Raw genomic sequence first — 17,669 nt, 5'->3', positions numbered from 1 at the left:
ATAGAGAAGTTTTTCTTAACAATGTGTTTTTTATAGCTCAATATCATGCAATATGGTAACTTGCTTCATAAACAATTGAAACATTTTAGTCATTGTATTAAAATTTGTCAGGAGATATTTTCTGTGAGGCAGTGCAAAATGCAAGTCACTGCAGCAATCAGTGAGACTGACAACAGGTGGACCTGATTGGCAAACCGTAACAGGGTCAAGTGAGCTGGCTAGACGCGATTGGTCAGGGCCAGTATATTACAGAAGCCCAAGCAAGAGGCATTTATCCACAGTGGTCCACGCTGCTCCACTGTGGTCCGTCCGGCTGCTGTGATCTATGTGACTATTTGGCTGTATCCATGTGTTTCTGGACTGACTAAGGACTGTATGTCATGTGAGTGTTTTCTTAACTCAGTACAAGCTACCTGTGATTTTATCCTTGCCTTTGAGTGTTCTTACTACAGCTAAGCTGGGGTTAGCAACTATTATTCTGCTACAACGGTGAAGTGCCAACAAAATTGTATTGCTGATGCACGCTGGATAATTGAGAAAGCCACAGAATACAAGAAAGAAGTCAATATGTGCTTTATTGACTACAGAAAAGCCTTCGATTACGTCGACCATATCAAGTTGTGGAATATTCTTAGGAAAATGGGCATCCCATAACATCTCATTGTTCTCATGAGAAACCTGTAACAGGATAGGAAGCCACAGTCCAGACAGAACATGGTGAAACACAGTGATTCCAGTTCAGCAAAGGAGTAAAACAAGGCTGTATACTTTCTCCTTCTTTATTCAATTTATATGCTGAACATATACTGAGAGAAGCTGGATTGGAAGAAGATGAGTATGGTTTTAAAGTTGGAGGAAGAAGCATCAATAGCCTACGCTACACTGATGACACCACTCTGATAGCTGAGAGGTGGATGATCTGCAAGCTCTTGTAATGAAAGTCAAGGAGCACAATAGCAATAGCACTTAGCAATAGCACTTACATTTATATACCGCTCTATAGCCAGAGCTCTCTAAGCGGTTTACAATGATTTAGCATATTGCCCCCAACATTCTGGGTACTCATTTTACCGACCTCGGAAGGATGGAAGGCTGAGTCAACCTTGAGCCCCTGGTCAGGATCGAACTTGCAACCTTCTGGTTACAGGGCGGCAGTTTTTTTACCACTGCGCCACCAGGGGCTCTTGAATGAAAAAATGAAAAAATTGGACTACAATTAAATGTAAAGAAGACTTAACTAATGACAACAGGTATAGCAATCAGCCTCAGAATTGACAATGAAGACATTGAAGTGGTGGATACTTCTGCCTTTTAGGATCTACCGTCAACAGGAAAGGATCCAGCAGTCAAGAAATACGCCGCAGACTAGCACTTGGTAGGGTTGCAATGAAGGCCTTGGAAAGGATATTTAGATGCCGTGACGTGTCTACACCTACAAAGATTAGAATAGTTTGGACAATGGTTTTTCCCATTATACTTTTTGGATGCGAAAGCTGGACTTTGAAGAAGCAAGATAGAAAAATCATTGACGCTTTTGAACTTTGGTGCTGAGGAGAAGTCTTTTGAGGATACCATGGACAGCCAGGAAAACAAACAAATAGATCATAGAACAAATCAGTCCAGAATTTTCACTTGAGGCACAAATGTCCAGGCTAAAACTATCATGCTTCAGACACATTATGCGAATACCCAGATCCCTTGAGAAGTCCATAATGCTGGGGAAAGTTGAAGGCAAGAGAAGAGGACAACCAGCAGCAAGGTGGATGGACTCGATTACGACAGCAATGAATGCACCACTGAGAGACCTTAAAGGCCAAATTGAAGATACATCATCCTGGAGAGAATCTATCTATGTCGTCACTAAGAGTCTTCATCAACTTGACGGCACTTAATCAATCAATCAATCAATTTTTAAAAATGGCTCCTAAGAAAAACACCAGAAGTTAATTGAATGGTATGCAGAATAAACACAAGGATACCATCTGAATGGTTGCATCTGATCCATTTTCTATTGAATATACCACTTTTGTATTCAGTACTTGAGGTGTTGTTACATCTTTATTATCACATGACATATGATAGCCAATATATGACGTTTATTACAAATTTGAAATAATTCTGTTGAAGTCATTGGAGAAAATACAGTTTGAAACAACTATGCAGAAGAATGTTGGTGTCGAGGGGATTAGGCATTAATCAGATTGTGTTTTCATATGTCTATTTATTTGCCTTAGATGTCTCCTTTACTTAAGTATGAGGGGTTGATTTATACTCCTGAATTGGTTTGCTTTTGGGAAACAGACTTTATCTCAGACTACTGGAATATATAATCTTCACCCTTAGTAATTTTATGAATATTTGTAATTTTCACCCTTAGTAATTAGTATTTATTTATTAATTTAACATATTTATATACCATCCAAAACTTATGGGTTTTTAAAAAATGAATTAAAAAAATAACCTCTGTTTTTCAGGTGAAACTCAGCACTTTAAGGATGCATTTGTGGGGAATGCAGCCAGTGTTAAGGGACTGCCTCTTGCTTTTTATTCGGGGATGTATGCCTATTCAGGCTGGTAAGTAGTGTGGATTATATTAATTGATTGTTTGCTTATTGAACTCAGTGTGCCACTAAGCAGTCCAGCTAAACAGGTTCCTTTACATAAATTAGAGTACAACAGGAGTTTGTGACATGGATAATAAACTTATGATCCATACTGTACATGAATTTTCCCATAATGGGTTTCACTTGACATTTTCTAACTTTTGTTCTCATGCTTTAAGCCAGGGGTTCCCAAGTTTGATACTTAGGATGTTGCTGAACTACAGCTCCCATCCCCTCATCTCAATTTATTGTGTTGGGAGTTGTAGTTCAGTAAACATCTGGAGTACCAGAGATTGGGAACCCCCTGCTCTAAGGTTCTGCTCTTCCAAGTCAAAGCCTGTCATGACTCTGGATCTCCACCACTCAAACTGAGGGATGAGGTGGACAGTTCAAGGGGTGAGATAGGGTAGGAAGAAATGATGACCCAGATCTATGCCCCTAGCACCCGAGGCTTTCCCAGATGGCAGGCTTAATCACAGGATTGCATGACTAATTCTAAGTCGCATAGAAGCCTCAGCCTAAAGCTGAAATAACAGTTCTGGGGGTGTTCACATAGGGCTGCTGGGATGTGGTGTCCCCTTCATTCCTTTCTAATTTTTCCCCAGGGGCAGGTCTACCACTTGCTCCCGGGTCTTCCTCTGGCCAGTGGTTTTCTAGAGAGTAAGTGGGATGCCATGGCTCCTCCCCCCCCCACCACTGTGCACGTGTGGTGTTCGCTTCTAAGAATGTTCATTTCAATGAATAATTTTTTTAAATTTATTTTTAAAAATATATATATTTAAAAACTTGTTTTTAGGGGGTCTTTTGCAAGGTCATCCAGTTGGTGGACTCCTTCCATTCCGCCAACTGGGTGACCTTGTGAAAGACCCCTTAAAAACAAATTTCTGGCCCTCCTGGCCAGAAAGCAGCTGCAGAGGAGGTGGGGAGAGAAAGCCAAGCCAGCCGGGTGGTCAGAGAAGCACAGTGGCAGACACACAGATCCATTTTTCTTTCCATTTCATCTCCCCTCTCCCCGTGGTCTTGTAGAAGACTAGTGACTTGACAAAGATGGTGGTCTTGTGAGCACCTGCTCAGCAAAGTCAGTGGTCTTGCTGGTGTTCTGCAAGATCACTCAGAAAAATTTAAAAAAATGTAAAAATTTTTTAAAAAAGTCACAACTCTATCATTATGGCCCCTCCATACATCTCAGAAGAAATGTCGGGGTATTTAAAAAATAATAATCCAAAAAGCCTCCATAGAAAGTAGAACTTTTTAGCACTAGGATATTCAGGCTAAGCTCCAGTGCACAGGGGAAAACCCAAATCATGTATGGAGTGCTCCCTGGTGCCTTGCAGTAAATCCCTCTGATGTGTGAACATGCACCCACCATTCCCAGGGAACTTTGAAGTAAATTTGCCATCTGGGAAAGCCCCAGGTAAACCAAAGAAACGCATGCCAGCACACTTCAGAACAATGATTTTTACTGTTTACAAGTTGGGGCCACTTTGACAGAAAACCTTCAACGTAAGAGCCATTTCCCACTGCACAGTATTGCACTTTTCTCAGCGCTGGAAGGGCCCTTTAAGAGAGATGGAGCCCTCTCTTAAGAGCTCTGGAGGAAAGCACAGAGAAAGGCTACCCTTCTCAGCACTCCGTGCACATCTTCCAAGATCGTGCAGTGACTGAAGGGGGTTCTTTTTCCTTTAAAGAAGCTAGGCAAGGTGCAGCACTGATATTCTTGATAGTCTTCACATGTTGCCAGTCTTTACATGTTGTCATGATAGAATGGTAGTCTTCATATGTTGCACAGGGACTATAAAGAGTATTCAGTTTTGGCCGAAGCTTCACATAGACCCAATAAATGATTAGTCAGATCCAATCACTTAAGATTAATGGGTTACTGGCCACACCCACCCCCGGCCTTACAATGAATAAAACTGATTTAGAATTAGGGATGTACATGAACAGGTTCACCACACCCTTTCTGGAGGGCTGAACCTGTTTTAATGCCAGCGTTTGAGCCAGCTCGATATGCGGTGAGGGAGAGACCTTTAAAAAACAGGTAAGGCATCTCTTATCTGTTCACCCCTCCCCACCACTCCCCTCCCCAGCGCTCGATTTTGAAAGAGAAGTGCAGGGCTGAAGAGTTCCTTCCTGCAGCCCAGATTGGCATCGGCACACACATGGCCAGCTTGCATGCTGAGGCCAATTGGGGCTGCAGGAAGGAACTCTGCAGCGCCATGCATCTCTTTCAAAACCGAGCACCAGTGGGGGGATGGCGGCAGGGAGGGGGCGAAGAGGTAAGGAGTGCCTTACCTGTGTGCTTAAAGGCACCGCCCCCTGTTGGCCTCAGGTAGTTCATGAACTGTTCGTGCACATCCCTATTTAGAATAACTGAAAGTCAAAGGATAACTAAAGCAATCGTTTATTCATTGCCTTTGAATAACTTATTATACAAGTCTGTTTTGCTTATCATTTGAATGGATCAAGCCAGTTGCCCTGAAGATGAGTCACACAAATCAAACTGATTAGGCCATAAATTATTCTCAGTGCACTTTGAGGTCTGCTTTGCTTTGCCTAAGCTTAACCCACCCCAAAGAGATGTAGTGAATATAAAGTAAGAATTATGTTGTGTGCTGAGGGATGCAGTATACATAATAATTGTTTTGAACTTTGTTTATATAGGTTTTACCTCAATTTTGTTATTGAAGAAGTGGAGAACCCTGAAAGGTATGGGTCTCTCTTTCCCCGCTACTTAAAATTTTTTTTTTAAATTTTGTGCTGTTCCAGAAAAAAATATGCTGTGCTCTATTCAAATAATTTTGTATGCTGATCAGGTTGCTTTTCTCCTGCAGACTTAATGTCTATTTGACTGTGTTGTTGCTTGAAGTTTTGCTATTTTTGACTTGGATTGACCTGAGTAGGTGTGAAGCTTTCCTGTGCATGGAAAGCAGAAAAGAAAGTAGTTCTCTGGGGCTCTGATTCTCCTCTTCAGCAGATGAGTAATTCTCTGTGGAATCATTCCATGGACGTCACTGACATGTCCCTGAGGGAGGATCAGGCTCTGAATGCAGCATTTTGTGACAGAGCTTTGACTGTTTAAATATTGATTCAAACTGCTAATTATACACTGTGTATCAGTCTGCTCAATCTCACCACACTAAGGCCCAATTTAAATATGACAAGGCCATGTATAAAACTTACCTATGTAATTGTTCTATGTACTGTAGCTGTTGCCACGTTTAAAAGGCATTTTGCACATCTGTCAGGCCATTCACATGCAGTGGCACATGCCAACAAACAAGTTATAGAAGGATGTTTCACTGGTATGCTAACGTTGGCACAAATGGTCCCATCTATACATAGTTGTTGTTGTTGTTTTTAAATGAGATGGCAATTCCATGGAGCACTTGAATGGGTCAGCGTTTGCTACGTGAGCTTGAATTGAAATTGGACTGGGCAGAGCCAGCATTTGCAGGAGCACATGTGCAGGAGCTAATGTAATCATCTGCTATTACAGCATACTGTAATTGGAATTCTATGGCCCTCCAGTTGGTATACGCAACCACAGGGTTGTTACAGAGAGCATGAGATAATTGCATTTCCCCAGTCACTTTGGACAGAATGTGCCTTATTCACATGTCTATATCAAATGGTTTACATGTCTATATCAAATGGTTTACATATACATACAAATTGTTTACACCACACATCCATGAGGTGATGCATGGATATAAGTTCTCAATTCAGCTCAGTTTCCTTCTGATCTCTGAATGAGCACCTCTCCTAATTACCACCTTGTGACTGTTCATTCCTTATATTAAGAGGTAACCTATGCAATACCTTTAAAACACTTACTTTGCAACGAACCCAAAAGCAATGGTAATGTAATACCTTTTATTAGGACCAATATGCAGTGGAGGCTCTTCACTTAGGGCAAAGGAATTGTTATGCAGTCTTCATTTGATTAGACTGAGCTAGGTACAAAAAGCTTCCAGTTGAACCAAGAGTTACTGGGGCACAGAAGCACTGATGGCTTCCCTTTGAAAATACAAGGCCCAGATTAGATGACCTTGTATTTTCGTTATGGTCTTAGCCACGGGGATGGATGTGTGGTCCAGGTATTTTCCCCTTTTAAGGTAGCAACCCTGGAAGTGTTTCTGTGTGTGCCATTTGAATTAGGTTTATGGCGTGGGTAGACAGGGGCTTTAACTCTTTACACTCCATGCTACATTCTTGCTAAAAATTGCCCCCCACAACACCTATTCGTCATTCATTTGTTGCAGTGGCATGATCAAGGGCAAATAGCTGCTGGTGGGGGGCGGGGCGGGGTTCTATGGGAACACCAAAGGGGGTTGCCCCTTTGGGGGAGCCACTTCGGGAGACAGCGAGGGCGAGGGCCTCGCTCTTGGCCTAGGTATTTGTATGGGGGGGCATTTAATAGTGGAGCTTCTGTTTTAATTTGTCCTGGGTGAGACAATCTTAGAATGTGTCTGGGCTTAACTGGAGAGGGGGAGACAGGGGGCGTGTCCACTGACTGTGGGGCGGCCATTCCGGTCGTGGTAGGGAACAGAAGAAGGAACGTTGGCAGGTCAGCGGGTTGTTATAGGGGAAGGGGACTTGGAATCTAATAGCTGTTTCCCCTTCCGGCAAAACTTCTGAGGTGTGAATTCTCATTCTATCATAGCAAATGAGATATTTTTCAATTAAACAACTCTCATGACCCCACTTTCACTTTTTCACACTTTCCTTTACTATGAATAATATGAGGAAGTAATCAATTTAGCACACTTCACCTTATGAAGACAAACCTCATACAAATAAATTCACCATAATTCACCCCTCTGCCCAATCACTCTTAAATTGGGGATGGGTGGTAACCTCCACCCATTAGGCACTATCTACCAGCCCACCCCACTCCTTTGGGGCAGATCCACTTTCTGCCCCCAATCTGCCCCAAAGACACCCAAACTTCAAAAATTCTCAAAAAATCAGCCCTCTGCCCAATCCCCCTGAAATTGGGGTGGTAGCCTCCACCCATTAGGCACTACCACCCCACCCCACTATTCTGCCCCAGGCCCCACTTTCTGTCCCAATATGCCCCAATCTGCCCCAAATACATGAAATTTTCAGAAATTTACCAAAAATCAGCCCTTTGCCCAATCCCCCTGAAATTGGGGTGGTAGCCTGCACCGATTAGGCACTACCACCCCACCCCAGTACTTTTGCCCAGATCCCATGCTATGCCCCCGAACTGCCCCAAAGTCACTAAAACTTTAAAAAATCGCCAAAAATCAACCGTGAACCGAATCACCTGAATTTTTTGTGCCCGAAATTCGGGTGATTCGGCTCGTGCCCGAAAAATATCGGGGGACATCGGGGGTGATTCGGTTCGGCCCTGAATCACCCGAAATTGTTCATTTCGGGCACAGATTGTTCTGTGCCCGAAATTTTTTGCACATCCCTAGTCTCGGGGCCGACGCACATTGCTGGTCACACACTTTATTTGGTCTTTCACTCTGATCAGGGTGGTGTTCCATGGGTGGGGAATCCTATGATTTCCCCATTGTCATGGACGGACCACCATCTGGTTAAGGTTGGACTCACAATCACTTCCCACCTTCGCAGGGGCGAGGGACCTATTAGGATGATGCGCCCGAGAAGGTTATTGGATCCAATTGGATTTCAAGAAGCCTTGGAGGGATTTAGTGTTGGCTCTGCTGGTGATCCTGTTGATGCCCTGGTGGAGAATTGGAATAGCAAACTCACTGGGGCAGTAGACATGATTGCTCCTAAGCGTCCTCTCTGACCTGCTTCAAAATTGGCCCCTTGGTATACAGAAGAAATACAGGGGCTGAAGCGGCGAGTTAGACTACTGGAGCACAAGTGGAGAAAGACTCCGACAGATTGTGACATAGAGCTCATTTGAAGACCTATGCTCAGGCAATACGTGCGGCAAAGAAGCAATCTTTTCTGCCCATATTGCATCCACAAATTCATGTCCGGTGGAGTTGTTCAGGGTTGTGAGAGGGCTAGGGAGTGCCCCTCCTCCCTTGAATCAGAATATGGAACCATCGATTACCCGCTGTGATGTGTTTAATGAATTCTTTGTGGAAAAAATCTCTCGTATTTGGGCCAACTTAGACTCCGTCTCCACAATTACCTCAGTGTCTGATGTGGAGTTGTCCAGCTACTCCTCTTGTGTGATTAGGTTGGATCAGTTCCAGTTTGTGACTCCTGAGGATGTGGACAAGCTGATTGGAATGCTGCAGCCTACCACCTGTTCTCTTGACCCTTGTCTGACATGGCTTATATTATGTGGCAGGGGGGTTGTTGTCGAGAGCCTGGTAGAGATTATAAACGCGTCTCTGAGGGAAGGTAGGATGCCTCCTTGTCTTAAGGAGGCAATTATTAGACCGCTTCTGAAGAAGCCTACCCTGGATCCCTAGGACTTTAACAACTACAGGCCTGTCTCCAACCTTCTGTGGCTGGGCAAGGTAATTGAGAGGGTGGTGGCCTCCCAGCTCCAGACAGTCTTGGATGAAATGGATTATCTTGACCTGTTTCAGACTGGCTTTCGGGCTGGCTATGGGGTGGAGACTGCCTTGGTCAGCCTGACGGATGATCTCCAATAGGCAATTGACAGAGGAAGTGTGACTCTATTGGTCCTGCTGGACCTCTCGGCAGCTTTCGATACTATCAACCATAGTATCCTTCTGGAGTGTCTGAGGGGGTTTGGAGTTGGTGGCACTGCTTTGCAGTGGTTCCGCTCCTACCTCTCAGGCAGGTTTCAGATGGTTTCCCTTGGAGACTGCTGTTCTTCAAAATCTGAACTCTTGTATGGTGTTCCCCTGGGCTCCATATTGTCTCCAATGTTGTTTAATATCTACATGAAACCGCTGGGAGAGATCACCAGGAGATTTGGTGCAGGGTGCTATCAGTATGCTGATGACACCCAAATCTATTTCTCCATGTCAGCATCATCAGGAGAGGGCATAACCTCCCTAAATGCCTGCCTGGAGTCGGTGAAGGGCTGGATGAGGGATAACAAACTGAGACTGAATCCGGCTAAGATGGAGGTAGTCATTGTGCGGGGTCAGAACTCGAGAGATGATTTTGATCTGCCTGTTCTGGATGGGGTCACACTTCCCCAGAAGGAACAGGTACGCAGTCTAGGGGTCCTTCTGGATCCAAGCCTCTCCCTGGTATCCCAGGTTGAGGCGGTGGCCAGAAGTGCCTTCTATCAGCTTCGGCTGATACGCCAGCTGCGTCCGTTTCTTGAGGTGAATGACCTCAAAACAGTGGTACATCTGCTGGTAACCTCCAGACTGGATTACTGTAATGCGCTCTATGTGGGGCTGCCCTTGTAAGTAGTCCGGAAACTACAGCTGGTCCAGAATGCGGCAGCCAGGCTGGTCTCTGGGTCATCTCGGAGAGACCATATAACTCCTGTATTGAAGGAGCTACACTGGCTGCCAATATGTTTCCGGGCAAAATACAAGGTGCTGGTTATAACCTATAAAGCCCTAAACAGTTTGGGCCCTGGGTACTTAAGGGAACGCCTTCTTCGGCATGAACCCCACCGCCCACTGAGATTTGCTGGAGAGGTCCGTCTGCAGCTACCACCGGCTCGTCTTGTGGCCACTCAGGGACGAGCCTTCTCCGCTGCTGCCCCAAGGCTTTGGAATACGCTCCCTAGTGAAATAAGAGCCTCCTCATCTCTGACAGCTTTTTAAAAGTCTTTAAAAACACATCTCTTCACCCAGGCTTTTAATTAAAGTTGTTTTAATTGGTTTTAATGCTGTTTAAACATATTTTTTTGAATTTTTAAATTGTTGTAATGTGTGTCCCCCACCCATTTTTGTCTTAACGAATGTTTTATTTTGTTTTTATTTTGTTGTAAACCGCCCAGAGATGTAAGTTTTGGGCAGTATAGAAATGTTTTTTTTAAAAAAGGCATGGGAGAAAAGGGTTATAGTGCCAGCATGGTGTAGTGGTTAGAGTGCTGGAGCAGGACCAGGGAGACCCGAGTTCAAATCCCCATTCAGCCATGATACTAGCTGGGTGACTCTGGGCCAGTCACTTCTCTCGGCCTAAACTACTTCACAGGGTTGTTGTGAGGAGAAACTCACGTATGGGTGGACTGGACAGTTTCTTTCTTTTATTTGCCAACACCAGTGCTTTTCGGCATGCCTGGAAATCTGGTTTAGGATTGAGCTGTGGGCCTTCAGCACTATATCTCAATGTGTAGTTCTACTACCTTGCTGTGTTTGAGGATTTGCCTATCTTAGCTTTCTGATTGTGACAGGTTGTCATAGGGCAACTATACATTATGCATAATTGTGTTTAACTTTTCTTCAATATTTGTTTTTATAATTTTTTTAAAGCATCTGTAGGGGTATGCAGCTTTGAATGGAAGTTTGGTGAGGGCAGAGGTGTTCTTACCCCTGGACTTTGGGGCTGAAGTCCAGGGCCTCCACAGCTCCTGGGGGCCCCCATATCCTCTTTAGTCTGTCCTGGGTGGTGTGGTTGCCTGGCGGAGCATGATGATGCTTAATTTGCAGGGGATGGGGGCCTCCAAAGACTTTTAGGTCCAGGCTCCAAAATTACCTAAGTGCACCTCTGAGTGAGGGAGATGGGCTGTGTATCACTTTCCTCAGGCTGTTTTTCTGCTCAAAATATTGTGCACTCCTTACTGCTTTTTTCTCCTCATGGGGGAAAAAAAAATACAAGCCCCTTTGTAAGTATAGTTGTGTGCAATTTGCAATTGGTCCAGACTGAAATTGTACATGTCACACTGCTCAGTAAACATTGAGTTGAATTGTTGTGAATTGTAAAACAGCAGATTCTGTTAGTGGCAGAGGAGCCAGATGGTTCATTTGGTATAAGCAAGAAATTGTCATACACAAAGAGCAAAAACTATTATCAGCGGGCTGGTTGTATATATTTGCTTCTAGTCACTCTTGCTTTTTGTCTATCTGTGGAACCAGATCTGGGAATTGGGCCTTGTCTATGTAACCTTCTGTAATCTAAACTATCTATTATAGTTTATTTATTTTATTTATTTAGCAAGTGTATTGACCACCTGACTTCCTTAGACTCAAGGCAATTTACATAAATTAAAACAACAACGAAGACAAGAGAAGAAGGGAGGAAAGGGGGGGGGAAGAAAAGAAAAGAAAGAAAAAGAACCCCCCACCATGTTAAAAACTAAAAGCCTGGCAAAATAGCAAATTAGATAGGTTTACAGGAGCTTCTTAAAGGACAGAAGGGAGGGGGCATTATGAATCACAGGAGGCAGAGAGTTCCATAGGGAGGAGGCTGCAACAGAGGCAACCTCTCATTAGCTCAGTCCTCACATACCTCCACTTGGTCTGGAACTCTGAGAAGGACCACCTGAGGCGACCGCACAGGGTGGGTTGAAGTTGGACGGGAGAGGCGGTCCTTAAGGTACAGAGGTGCCAAACCCTGAAGGGTTTTATAGGTGATAACCAGCACCTTGAATTAGTTTGTCTATCTGATCTATATAAGAACTGGTACAGACATTACTTCATCCAACTAACCCCAATAGATAACTGTTCATTTGAATGGTCTAGCTGTGTGAACAGTGTAATGTCTGAAGTTGAGACTTGCACAAGATTAGACTTACTTCCATGATTAGTAAGATAACAAGATGTAGGTTTTCTAATCACAAAAGGAGCTTCTGTGATCATCTCACTTCTTCACTTCAGATAATCATTGAGAGATCACACAAGAAAAATGATTTTTTTTTAAAGATATGTAACATCTGCGCCAGTTCTAGCTTTTTAGAAACTAGTCTAGCAAAATATCAAAAGAAATCGTAGTCACATATAGTCATTGCTGTTTCCCTTTTCTTAGAAAACCATTAAGATTAAAATATATAGTATTATCATTATTCCTGTTCATAATGTGATTGAGTGCAAATTAAACTAGATGCCATTGTGTTTAATTCTGCACTTGAGAATTAATTCTTTGCATGAAAGCAGAAATACATAAGAAAAATTTCCAAGATTATTAAATAACCATTAGAATATAAGCAGGCTAGCCCAGTTACTACCTGCAATGCAAACCAAGACCTTTGTATTGTCAGTAAATTACCTGTAGAAGTGTTGATTTCATTAGAGATGAGCCCCTGGTGGCGCAGTGGTAAAACTGCCGCCCTGTAACCAGAAAGGTTACAAGTTCGATCCTGACCAGGGGCTCAAGGTTGACTCAGCCTTCCATCCTTCCGAGGTCGGTAAAATGAGTACCCAGAATGTTGGGGGCAATATGCTAAATCATTGTAAACCGCTTAGAGAGCTCCGGCTAGAGAGCGGTATATAAATGTAAGTGCTATTGCTATTGCTATTGCTAGAGTCTCTAAACAGAACCAATTAAATCAAGCAGTGGATATTGCTCTTAATTCGGTTTCTACATTCACTCATTGCAAGATGCAGTCTAAGCGATTCTGGAAACAGCTCAGGGTCCAACTAGTTAGATTCTTCTCCCAGTGAGTAAGAAAAATAAGTGCTTGCCTAACCCATGTGGTCAAAAAGAGGTCGATTAGATAACAGCTGTGCTCTAACCCCCCCTCACAAAGATAGCATTTTGATGGACTTCATTCATTTTTGGATGAAGCCCCTAATGAACAACTGGAGATGGACAGCTTGATTATTTGAACAGGCGGGTTTGGAGGCTCACAGCCACAGGCATTAGCAGACATGTGGCTGTATAACTATCTTGTTTGCTTTGCTGTAGGTGCTTTATTTAAATCTTCTGCTGTAATTCACATTGTATAGGTTTACTGCAGAAGTTCTTTGCACAGTGGAATTTAAATTGTGAATTGTTTATTGCTGTGAACAGGATCAAGTTTGTAATTCTTCCAGATGTGTAATTTGAAATATTTTGTAAAGAGCTGTGCATGCAAATTACTGCCTGGAACAAGGAAGTGTATAATGATTCCTTCTGCAGTGCCAAAGTAAATGTTTTGCTTCAAAATCAGTCACAGTTGTATGTTTCCAGGTGCACTTCACCATGTAGAATAACTGGCAGCTGGTATTCCTATAATCAGTTCATGCTCAAACAGTGATAATTAATCTTCTGTAACATGTAGGTTGAAAGTGTGCCTGAAAAGAGCTATGTAGCCAACACAGATATTTTCATTTAGAAATAGTAAGTCTCTCTATTGCAAAGGGATGCGTTGAAGCAGTGAATTTGGCAAAAGACTATATTGAATCATGTAAAAAATAATAATTCTGTAGCTCTTTTAGCCAGTCATCCGGCCCGCCACCTGAGCAATTCTGTGAGAAACTTAGCATGTCTTTCCTTTTTTACCAATGCTGACAGACACTTGCCAAGGTCAACTTTTGAATCTATGATTTGGCAAAGATTTAATGAAGGTCTCCCATGTCCATAATCAGCACTGTATCTATTAGGGTGCATGTGCTGTTGCATGTTTAAAGCAACCTTTTAAAAAGTATACTGTTAAACAATCCTATTTGACAAGAACATTATACTGCTTCCCCCCTAGTTTATATTTTAGATCTTGGTCTTACCTGTGTTACAAGAAATACATAGAACAGACCAGGGTTTTTTAATCTGTTTTACGTAGGGCAGAGATTTGAAAGCTATTGCTACATTTTTCTTCTGTGCTATAATCCCATCTTCATCAAACCTCAAGGGAAATGTTTGGCAGACATACTTCATCTTAAATAAACTGATTTCAGGCCACTTTGGTACATTTGCATTTGTTAATTCCCCTCTGTCTCATATGACATGGAATAACCAATGACCCATCAAAAGAAACAATAGATATTGCCCATTTGAATCTGCCAGAGTCCTCCATTCAACGTTACAGTCCCTGCTTTTGGCCACTCCATGGATTCCACTCATTTGGTTAGGACTAGGATTAGGACCATTTTGTTTGTGGTCCCTCAGTTTTGGAAAGCCCTTCTTGAAGAGCTTTGCCAGGGTCCTTTTCTGATGACTTTTAAAAAGCATGTAAAGACTCACTTCTAAGAAGTGAGGGACCACAAACAAAATGGTCCTAACCCTAGTCCTAACCAAATGAGTGGAATCCGTGGAGTGGCCAAAAGCAGGGACTGTAACATTGAATGGAGGACTCTGGCAGATTCAAATGGGCAGTATCTAATGTTTCTTTTGATGGGTCATTGGCTATTCCATGTCATATGAGACACAGGGGAATTAACAAATGCAAATTTTAAAATAATTTAACAGTGCATTTACTGCTTTTCTGCCAGTCTATTTATTTGTCTTTTTAAAAAATGTATGCTATTTTATTCTGAGCTTCCCTGAGCAGCACTTGGTTGTAGGGGCAGTTATAAATATTTTAGATAGATAGATAAGATAGTGAAACGAATGAAGAAAACAGTATGAAGTAATTTAATAAAGTGAGTGATGAATAAGTCATCCAATAACATTTGCAAAATTTTACAAATGAATGCAAAACATTTTTGCACTCATGTTTAAAATATATGTAACATTAAAATATATCATTAAACTGATATATGAGACATTATATATGGAAATGTCAACCATGTCCTCCAAATATTTAGTATTGGGAATTAGTTTTCAATGTTTTTGGCATAAAAGGATGAGGTCATAGGTAAATGCAATGATAAGACCCAAAGGCAAAACTTCTTTGATACACAGAGAAGCTCAGAGCTCTGGAAACCTGTTCTCAGAAATGCCTTTGATGTTATAAATCCCTGCTAGCATTTATGGCAAGATGTGTACAGAGTTATTCCTTGTTTAAACATGGAGTGGGCATTCTGAAAGTTTGCAAATGTTCTGTTTCCATTTGTTAAATAAGTTTGAGGCCATCCAGGCAATCTATCATTGTTAAAAAAGTTACACAGTGCAAAGAATGTATTATTGAGATGTATAGTGTTTGTAAGCTTACTCTCAGATTGATAAATCATGTCTAGTGCCTGTTGGAATACAGAGAATGAATTGCTCTGCTATGACCTTGGGGTCTGAGATTAGTCAGTTTGTCTATTAGACTTTCCCCATGTTCTTCTCACTTCATTTATTCCTTCTGTTCTTCTGAGCCAAGATGCTGCAGACTTAGAGCAAGTTGCCAGGGCTTGATATCATCAGTCATTTTGGAAAGCAGAGTTATCAGAATAGCCTGAATAATTTTTGTGGTTTTTTAATATCAGGTTTAAATAATCTGAGTGTCATATTTAATTAATACACTGTCTGCTTCCACTTTATATTAATTAATGGCTGAAAGTCACAACATCTTGAGTCAATGAGAAATGAAAAGAAGAAGCATAATACTGGAGATATTTCCAGACTTAAGGAAGGTGATGTAGACACAGATAAATGAGAGTAAAACAGCTTCCCAAATGTCAGAGCGCTTCCAGCACATTGGTAGATTCCAGCCCTTTAAGTTGGGCATGCTGCATTTGATGTACTATCACTCCTGGTTAAATCGATAACTCATACGATGCTTTAAATATCAAGTTTGATGGATCTAGCTTTTCAAAGACACTCTGCCTAGCTGCACTGGCATTCTTGAAAACTGGGCAGCTGTTGGGCGCTCAACGTTTTTAGAAACCTTTCCTTTGGCATATGAATGGTAACAGATCTACACATTTGGGGAGCTGAAATCCTGAGAAGGGCTTCATTGTGACTGAGAAGTCTAATTGTGACTTCTTTTGAAAATATGGCCTGTCTTCATGACATGCAAGGAAACTGTGTTTCCCAACAGATATACAAGCAGTAGTACTGCAGTTTATCCTTAGCTTTTTTATAGCTTATTGGTGCCATGTTATCGTTTAATTAAGTGAGTAGGGGGAATAGTACCTTAGCTTGCCAAGAGATGGTCTCTTGGCTTGCCAAAACATGCCAACTGCTCCTGAATCCCACCCTCACAACTGCATGCACAGTAGACTCAGCCAAAGATCTGTTCCAGTAAGTAGTGATAACCTGCACATGCTAGAGTAAGGTTACCTGAAGAGAGAAAGGATATGCTGCCCATTATGCTGGACTGTAACATAAACTTTAATTACGGACATGCTGGCCAACCCTATATGAGCTTCTCTTCGATTGTTCTTCTAGAGTTTATATCTCTTTGCAGTTTCCTTTGTCTGCCAGATGCTGCCACTTCACCTTCAGGTATTGGCTTCTACAGGGAAAGTTGTCTCCTTGCATAGTTGTTGATCAGTCATGCTGACATAGCAACTGAGTTATAATGGCAACAACCATTGACAGCAAGGCCATAGAATCATAGAGTTGGAAAGAACCATAGAGCTGGAAAGGACGAAATTTTGTTGTTGTTGTGAAAGATAAACTCAGGTATGTAGTACACCGCTCTGGGCTCCTTGGAGGAAGAGCGGGATATAAATGTAATAATAATAATAATAATAATAATTTTAAAAAAGATGGGACCACATTGAGCCGTGAGCCGAAAGCAGACATTGTGAAAACTTGCCTACAAAGCAAATAGCAGGAGATGATTCATGCAAGTGAGCCAAGTCACATACTACAGATAAAAGCCAAACATTCCCTTTCAAACAACATGGTGTCACCAGTGTCATGGTGGGCCACTGCGTGAAACAGGATGCTGGACTAGATGGGCCTTGGGCCTGATCCAGCAGGGGTGTTCTTATGTTCTTATGTTCTAATAATCATATGACTTGAGGAAAAATTAAGCCTCAGATATGTCCATATCTCATATTCTGCACATGAGTAAAACCCATTCATGAAGTCTTCCGAGTGATGCATCTCCAATCCATACTGCCTTTCACTTTATTTATTTACCATTTTCACCCAGTGCATAAATACATTTTTTAAAAAGAGATCTAGCTATACTTAAGTGCCTTTCTATTGATTTTAGTGGGAGATTTAAGCATGTATATCTATAGCTAAAACCTTGTAATGTTTGTTTGTTTATTTATGAATGTTGCCTATTTCTTCATGAATGAATAAGTAAGTAAATAGGCAAGTTATACAATTCATTCATAAAATGAATTTTAAACAGCTGTTTAACATGCAACATATCAAGTACATATCAGTAGCATGAACATATCAGGCGGTATAAAAATACGATAGATAAATAAA

General features: G+C 42.0%; 1 protein-coding gene across 1 annotated transcript in view; it reads left to right on the top strand.

The window, feature by feature from the left end:
* Positions 1-17,669, top strand: part of SLC7A11 (solute carrier family 7 member 11) — a 90,752-nt gene that overhangs the window by 29,770 nt on the left and 43,313 nt on the right. Inside the window, exons 5-6 of the mRNA XM_053251231.1 lie at positions 2,475-2,574; positions 5,268-5,312. Of these exons, the coding sequence (XP_053107206.1) occupies positions 2,475-2,574; positions 5,268-5,312 (145 nt within the window). The remainder of the gene's footprint in view (positions 1-2,474; positions 2,575-5,267; positions 5,313-17,669) is intronic.

The sequence above is a fragment of the Hemicordylus capensis genome, chromosome 5 (assembly GCF_027244095.1).
Source record: "Hemicordylus capensis ecotype Gifberg chromosome 5, rHemCap1.1.pri, whole genome shotgun sequence".
NCBI lineage: Eukaryota > Metazoa > Chordata > Lepidosauria > Squamata > Cordylidae > Hemicordylus > Hemicordylus capensis.
The sequence above is the reverse complement of the archived record's forward strand: the minus strand, read 5'-3'. Positions and strand labels throughout refer to the sequence as shown.